The sequence below is a fragment of the Haliaeetus leucocephalus genome, unplaced genomic scaffold, assembly GCF_000737465.1.
Source record: "Haliaeetus leucocephalus isolate CR32 unplaced genomic scaffold, Haliaeetus_leucocephalus-4.0 Scaffold265, whole genome shotgun sequence".
Lineage (NCBI taxonomy): Eukaryota > Metazoa > Chordata > Aves > Accipitriformes > Accipitridae > Haliaeetus > Haliaeetus leucocephalus.
The window spans coordinates 27,502-35,979 of NW_010972701.1; the positions used below are offsets into that span (position 1 = coordinate 27,502).

Sequence of the window (8,478 nt, forward strand, 5' to 3'; positions counted from 1 at the left end):
ATACAAGTCAGCAAGGCTACAATCCTCCTCTTTGCATCAGGTTACCTGAGTAATGGCTAAGCTAGTAGAGGCGATTGCTTTCTTCATCCAGCTCCTGCCTCGCTTTAGTCCTGTCTGCTCAATACAGTTCATTGAGGAGGAAAAAGCCAGCTATACTTAGCTCAGCTTTCAGCAAAGGGAAAACTAGCTGCCATCCCCATGGGCAAGAAAACAGATGGGTGGCTGCTGCTGACTGAGAAATGTGGTAATCATGTATAGAACATGACCAGTGGTTTTTGTTGTTGCTCAATACATCCATTATTCAGTCCTGTGACTGTGCTCGATGCCAGAGTAAATTCCTTTTCTCAGTTAATATGGAGGCACAGCTTATCTGTAACATGTTGGGAAAATGCAAACTGGCCTTGAAAAAAAGAGCTGCTATGCTATGAATTCTTCAGGGAGTGTCTGATGAGAACAGTCTGAGTTCTGTTATTTTTAGGTCATGAAGATAGTAACTAGCCCCATAATCTGTAAAAATGCTTCAGGTTTTTTCAGGGGATGATCAGCTGTTGCATACATGATTGGATCTCTTTAATCCCAAGAGAATGTATGAAGGGAAGAATTACTGAAGGTCAGTACAATCTGCAAAAACCCTGAAAAAAGATTGGTCGCTGTAAATTACTTACAATTATGGCAGTTCTGCAAGTATACCTATGTCTGCCTTTTCTCTTTAGGAATGCAGCCTCATTTTTCCTTAGGAGTGTGAACTTTTAACTTACAGAAAATGCCTTTATTTTCAAAAGCTGCAGTTTAATTTCATAATACCATGATGTTACTGTAATTTCTGCCAGTGAAGGTGTAGGGTTTTGGGTTGGTTTGTTTGTATATAGCCCGGGCTATGCCACTTCAAAGTCAAAAGTGGGAAGAAAACAATCAGAGTGTAGATGTACACATTAGGGTGTTGTCTGTTAGAGTGGGTGGATGGGAGGGGATGCAGTGCCAGAAGGGAACAGTTAGGGGTATTTTCCTAGCATTTTTTTCCACAGATAACACTTCTGTTTATATAAAGTTTAGCAGTAATACACTTCTCCCTTTCACCAAGCTGCCATACACACATCCTTTAGATGAGGCCAGGAATTTTATAAAAATTTTTTTAAACTGGATTGCTTCAACAATTTGGGATTCCTTAACTGGTTTTCATCCAGACTCCTCTTAACAATTTATTTGGTCTGTTCACCCAAAGAAGGGGTTTAAATGCATCTTATTGCTATAAACTCAAATTATGTTTAGAGAAATTTAGACCAGTTGAAAAGTGATGGCAGGTCATTGCATTTTGGGATACTGACTATTGTATCTTTGTTAGGACAGCTCTAAGTTTGCCACTCACAGCAGGCTAACTGCCAGATACTGCTTTACTACTGCTTATGCTCATAGGGCTATTTTTAAAGAATTACCTTAATGATTATTTTGGTTTTGAGTAAGGAAGGGGCTTTTACCTGACACTCTCAAGCCCTTCTCTCTAATCCTAAAGGCCAGGAAGCGCTGTGTTTTGGGTTTGGTTGTTTTTTTTTTTCTAAAGCAGACAAGTCAAATGGTTTTATGTCATGCTGAAACTTCTGTAGCATGTCTTGCCCAGTGCTCTGGTGGCAGTTCTTGGGTAGTTACCATGCAAGCATACATGGACTCAGAAGGCTTTGGTGTTATGTGCCTGTGCATCCTTTGTTGCTGCATTTAAGCAGGAAAATGGCAGTTCTCCAGATGCTACAAGGGACTTGAAACCTGTTACTGAGAGGAGCAGTTGGCAACTTGTGTTTTATAGAAATGAACAGGCCATGCCTGGTGGAGCTCTGCTAGCTGTTGCTCAATGAGGAGGGGGCTTAGCCCTAGGCTGTGTTGTAGGAGGAAGGAGTGAAGCTTTGTACCCAAGAGCTTTGGCCCTAGGGAGATGCTGGATTATTACACTGGTTATTCCTGTATAGCAGTTTCTGGGAAAGTTCAAAAGTGAAAGCCAAGTCAAGAGCTTGTTCAGCACAATGGAGTGTGGCTCTTTGCCCAGGCACACCAAGGCAGGACAGAGCCCCTGGGTTATGACCAGAGAAGCGGATGTTTCCCAATTTTCCAAGGGCGTCTTTCCCACTGTAGTACTGTCTCTCCTCCTCCTCCTGGTCCCCGGAGCCAGGCTCATTCTGAATTGAGTATCTGTCAAAAAATGAAAAAAGCTTTCCAAATTATTTAAAACTACAACCCTGTAGGCTCATTTTAGTAGCACTCACACTTCCCTTTTTAGGGTCTAAGATTCAGCTGATACCTGCAGCTGAGTATGGCAGCTGATAATCATACACACTTGAAAGGGTATAGCAACAGTTCTTCCTCCAATCTTCAGTACTGTATCCTAGGAATGAGATGCTCATTCAACTTTACTGCAGTGTCTATCCAGATACTACAGCCAAAAAGACCCAGTCATTCTCCACACATTTAAATATCCTTCTCTCACCTAGTGAGACAGAATCCTCTCCTCAACATTACCATCTTACTCTTCTAAGGTAACTTTTTTAAAAAGTAAGTTCTAGTATTTTTTGTTTTGGCATCTCAATAGTTAACTTTCAGCAGATTCACAAAATTGAGAAAAATGAGTGAACTCAGGTGATCATTACAGAGCTTTGAATTTCTTGCTCAGAACTGAACTGCCAACTATAAATTATTTGTAGAAAGGTTTTTAAATCACAGTAAACTGTTTACTAATATCAACATGAAAATTTTGGAAGTCAAGCAAGAAAGTGTTACAGCTGCAAAAGAAACAAATGTGTTCAAAACACTTCCATATGAACACAGTGATCCCAAACATCTAAGCACATTCAGCATCATAAATTCAGCTGCAGTCACAGTAAAATGGAGAACACAGTGAACTTTCCATTCCATTCACAGCAATTTCATAAAGGATGAAATTCATAAACAGAACCAGTCATAAGTCATTGAATGGTTTTGCACAGCAAAACAGTACATGCAGTAAAATTCCTAGATCAAAACTGGTTTTCAGCTACGTTTAGGTGGCACTTAAATAAAATCACAACAAAGAAATGTGTCTTAGTTGTGCTGCATTTGAGTGCAATCTTTATATAATCACTTAAAATAAACAATTTAAATTTCAGATTTACACTGGCAATGATTACTATGATTTAGATGAGGAAGGACAGAGATGTCTTCTAGATGTTAGCTAGCTGGAATCCATTCCTTGGTCTTCTGCTTCTGGCTCAGGAGGATACAATTCATCCAAAATCAGCTCTGCAACAACAAAAAATTATGTTTCAGAAAATTATTTTTCTATTTGATACAGAGTACAATTATAGCTGGTATCCATTTGCATTTTAAAACATACTGACTGTAGAAGGCTACAGCAAATATCCTTTTTCAAGGTTCCATGGAAACAGGTCTTTAGATACGTGTTTTGTCATACAAACTTCTCCCCATCTTTTTTTTAATGCCTAAAAAGGCATTAAAGGATAGAACTATCTTGAGCAGTCAATTAAATTTATGTATTAGTGGAAAAACAGTAAACGGCACTTTGTTATTTTGCAGATAGTTCTGACTACTTACTAAATTTAAAACCTCATTTTTGTTAACTAATTTTAAAAAGTCACTAAGACAAAAGCATAGTATTTTGTATTTTAAAGGAAGAACCTGAAAGCTAACTATAGGTTTGCAAGGACATTTGTGCACCACCATCCCCGCCATCACAAGCTGTTACACTGTTTTGGTCCATTCCCAAGCATAACTAGGCAAGGTGTTGGCAAAGTTCTAGAAAACCTTGGGACACTCTAAGCAATCAGAGTAGAACAAATACATGGCATGCTGTTTAGCATTTCCAGAAAACTCACTGTAACTAATAGTGCCATGCTTGCATGACCTGCCTTACTGATGCAATATGTACACCAACAATGAAGGATTTATCAGCTCTACAACATGCATGTAAATAATGCCATGAACAAATGAAGAAGTGGCATCAAAGTATGAGGAGGAGAGGCAATTTCATGAGATTAGCGGTCTCCAGGAAAGGGACACCAGAAGTGTGCAAAGCAAGGGGCAAGTCCTGATGGACATGGGCTAGAGGAGCTTTTGGGCTAATGGAGGAAGGTTGGGGGTAGAAGAGGGAAAAGGAAGAGAGATGTTAAGGATGTGGGGGGTGGGGGGATGGTGGTCGGTGTGTAACAATTGCAGAGCGAAGGTGTAATGCTAGTTGGAGACTTGGAATAATGGATATTTTTTTTTAAATAAGGTAATGTAGTGCAGATTGTTCTACTAAAGAAAGCTGGAATATAGGATTTTGTTTCACCAGATAGTAGGGGCATATTTCTATGGAGAGAAGAAAAAGATACAACTATTGAAGAAGAATAGTAGAGTAGTGATTCAGTACAAGGAAGATTGAGAAGCACTAGACTATGGACTGCCTTCAGAGGTCTGAGCAACAAACATCCATGGTATTTGGTACATGGTACTTGTTAAATGAGGAAAGGGACAGAAGTGGAATTTCTATTTCTACAGCATGGAAAAAAGCCAACATTATCATTTGACTCGTTTTACCTTCACAGGCACTCAGTTTTTGAGTCTTTTTGAGAATGGCTCTTACACCCGGCATGACTTGGTCATATTGATGGAGAACTTCCAAACAGTGTTCATGAAACAGTTTATCTTTCTGAGAGAGGCTGTATAAGAGTAAAACAGCATCCCGTAAAAACTGAATAATTTGTTCCTTATATGCAGACAAACTGTTCTCAGATCTTCTAATCTTCATCCACTGTCTATGTAACATTATGATTAGTGCCTTAACCACCTGCAAGAGGAAAAAAAGTGCCTCAATAAACAAAATAAAGTTATAGTAGTAGAAAACTTATTTCATTATGAACTTTACTGATTAATCTCTTCAAACTTCCAAATTTCAGAATATTTTCTAGCAAGCAAAAGCAACCTTCCTAGAAGGTGGCATCCCTTAAAGTACAGTATACTTCTGTTTCATTGTAGCTAAAAAAAGGGGCAAAAAGCTATTTCAGCATTGAATACCTTTAAATTCTCAGTAGATTAAACTCAGCTATTGTAGTGACATACCTCAAGATTACATTGGCAGTCTGTACCAGGTAATAAAACCGCTGGACTGGAACACCGCATACACCTTGTCAGGAGTCTAACTGTCTATTACAAAACCACACAGATTGCATCATGAGTACTAGGGTTCTGCAGAATTATCAAACAAGCTCCAAATAAAGGGAGGCAGAAATGATATTTCATTACTAGTTTCAAACACTGGGTTTTTTTAACAGTTGATGTTTTTGACCCCCAAAAATTGTTAAAAGTTTTTTCCCTGTAAAACTTTGCAGACCTAGAATTTGCCTCGCACAGAAACCTTTTCAAACTTTCTGATAAGAAAGGCTAACAAGATGCAGTGGGCCTTAATTTTTTGCATACAAATATGTTTACACTTAATATAACAATGTAGATGGGGGATAATGAAAATGGTTCAGAATTCTTTCAAATGAGAGCAGAGGTGGAGCAAATAATAGAACCTCAAACAAGTTACCACTGTCAGTACAAACAATACAAATTAAGTTAAAAAGCTGTTCTTCCTATATATAATCATGACTATTATACAGCAAGCTAGCATTTCCACTGAATACAATGAATATAATTCTAAGTCACTACAGACTGACTTTTATATGTAATAACTCATATGATACAGTTTAGAAGTAATTAATATGATCAAAATGAATCATAGATCTTGCTTCCTTTTACTCCTCTATCAATTTAAAAGCAAAATAAAGCTTGATGTTGAACATTTACAGTCATCCTAGGATCTTTCTTGCTTTTTCAGTGACTTAACTATGACTATTATGACTGATGTGCTCTTTAAGAATAGTTACTGATTCAGTTTCAAGCAGCTACTCTTAAAATCAGCGTAATCCCTTACTGCAAGCCAATACTTCGTGTTCTGTTTCAGCTGGAGAAAGAGCTTGCTTTTGGAAAATTTGTGCATTGCCCTGCTCCTCCCACTCCCCCAGCTGGAAATAGCAGGAAAAAGCATATGAACAAACAACTGTAGTTACCTCTTGTTCCAGCTGAAGCCAAAGCATTTCAGATGCTGTTTTATCTGGTCTTGATGTAATATACATGTACAGTGCAAGAAGAAGGCAGGTGTCTGAAACAGAGATGACTTTGTTCTTTTCCCAACTAGTCAATTGTTTATGACAAAAATTAGTCTTGTCACACAAGAAAGCATTTCAGAAAATACATAGAGAGCTATCCTGGGACACATGATACAGGTTCAACTTCTTGCTTTACTTCAGACATCTTGTGCAGTGCTGAAGAAACTAGCATCCCTAAACTGCATATATGCATTTGTGGTAATACTGTCCTACTTCATTCATAACGAACTGGACAAAGGCTATTTGTCATGCTGAGTACTGGAATCCCTAAACTCAACAGTGTCATGAGCACAGATAAATTAAACTTCAAATCTCTTCAAAAGCCTTTTTTTCCTCATCAGTCTTTAATAAAATAAATATTAATCTGGCAAGTAGTTTTAAAAATTCGCATGGGTAGCAAAAGCACTGTATGTAGACAGATACCACAAGACAAAATACTCCTCAAACAATAACTGAAACACTGCACTAAAAAAAAAGTTTTCAAGTAATAATGTAGGCTTTTTGCCTTTTGGGGTTTTAACACCTTGGAGCAAGGCCTGTTTCCATTACTTCTAGTCATGCCAACATTCAACTGATAACAGTCTCTGTGTTATGCAGTCTTTTACCTGAATGAGAACAAAGTTGAGCAACTAACGTGTGGTGCTGAGCAAGAATACACAACAGTCTCACGGTCAAAAGGACAGCAGGCAAAGGAGTCTCTGGACACAGACAACGGAACAGTATCTGGCTACTCAGTAAGTCCTGAAAACTTCAAAACAAAACTCAGAGTTAGAAATGGGAAATGCACTGACAAGTTGAAAATACACTCTTTCTTGTACACAGCATTGTAATTTGTGCCTTTTTTAGCCATTCAAAACATATCTGATCTCAACTTACATGTCATAAACACAAAGTATACTGAAAAACATATTCAGTTACATTTGGCAGTCAGTCTGCAATTCATACTATGGTTGTGTATATTAGACCATTAGCAGATGAAATGTCTCATTTCTGAGAGTGGCATTTTACCTACCAGAATGAGACCTTGTGCTTTCATTCATTATGCATCTCCCAGCAGTCACAAAAAAACCCAAAATGAATGGTATAGATATTCTCATCAACTGCATATGGCCTTAAGAAGTTTTCTCACTTTCAAGTGACAGCTATGGAATGAGCATCTGCTTCATATAAACATCATAAGCAAATCTTGTTACTGATCGGAGGCGATTATCACATTCATTAGCAGCAGAGGCAGTAGGAAGATCCCTCAACTGCTTCTCAAAGGTGATCTGAGAAATGTGATATTCCCTCATACATGTCAAAACTTCTACTGTCATCTGGACAAATTAGTTTCAATGGAGAATGAAAATTGCTAAACAACAGAGTCTGAAATAATTTTAAAGCTATTACTGACTTACTTTATTAGTAAGTCCATTGTTGAATTTTCAGCTAATTTCACCAAAACTTTTAGGCTTTGGTTCAGTATACTATCAGTTTGGGAGCCTCTTGCAGCAGAAAAACCTAAAACCTGAAGCAGCTTTTTAAACAAAGAATGTTGAGCTCGATCGTTATTGGGAGCATCCTGTGGAGCTACAGGCAGCCCTCCTTGTGTCCTGGTATCTTCTTTATTATCACACTGATTATCACACAGCACATTTTTGTCCATCTTGGAAACCTGTTCATCTCCAGCAGCAGAACTTTTTTCCACTTCAGTAGATAGCAATGTGTGGACAACATCCCAGCTATAAAACGCCAAATAATAAAGAATACCCAGTGATATAACTGTAGTTTCTTCAAGAGACAACCTGAAGTCCTCCTTACTTGACCCCATATTTGTGTTGGTTCTGGAAGAAACAGCTGAATGGTTTCCACAAGAACCATTGACTGACTTGGCCGCCAATTGTACAGCTTGACAGTATGCACCAATATGGTGTTCTACCAAGGGCAAGAGATGCACAGCGCCTCGGATCTTGCAGCGTGTGAGGTGTGAGAACTCTGTCCGGCTTTCTGTTGGGCTTCCTTCAGATAATCCTTCGTCCATAGCAATCAAGTTCAGTCCTGTTATTGCAAGTTCTTGAGCTTCTCGCAGGGATACAAGAGGTGCAGTTTCTTCTTGAGCTGTCCTGCTGCTGGGTAGTTGTGTGGACTTTCTAGCCAAATAAAATTAAAAGAAGGGAAATACTTCAGAAGAAAAGGCAGAGAACATAGTTGAAATTTGAGTTACCCATATTCTGAATCAAATAATAGAAAGGCTAGAGTAATAAGAGATGTCTGTTCCCAAAATAAAACCTAAACTTGGGGGGGGGGGGGGGGGGGGACCCCCCCCCCT

General features: G+C 38.6%; 1 protein-coding gene across 3 annotated transcripts in view; it reads right to left on the bottom strand.

Moving 5' to 3' along the window:
• Nucleotides 1-726: 726 nt before the first annotated feature.
• Nucleotides 727-8,478, bottom strand: part of ATRIP (ATR interacting protein) — a 14,234-nt gene continuing 6,482 nt past the window's right edge. The window contains exons 7-12 of one of the 3 annotated variants that reach the window (XM_010569239.1): nucleotides 7,568-8,299; nucleotides 6,776-6,918; nucleotides 6,072-6,163; nucleotides 5,080-5,163; nucleotides 4,558-4,807; nucleotides 727-3,261 (exon numbers count right to left, since the gene is read on the bottom strand). In XM_010569239.1, the coding sequence (XP_010567541.1) occupies nucleotides 3,194-3,261; nucleotides 4,558-4,807; nucleotides 5,080-5,163; nucleotides 6,072-6,163; nucleotides 6,776-6,918; nucleotides 7,568-8,299 (1,369 nt within the window). In that variant the 3' untranslated portion in view covers nucleotides 727-3,193. Of the gene's footprint in view, nucleotides 3,262-4,557; nucleotides 4,808-5,079; nucleotides 5,164-6,071; nucleotides 6,164-6,775; nucleotides 6,919-7,567; nucleotides 8,300-8,478 lie in introns of those variants that run through there. The other 2 variants (XM_010569240.1, XR_774474.1) reach the window with 2 other exon arrangements.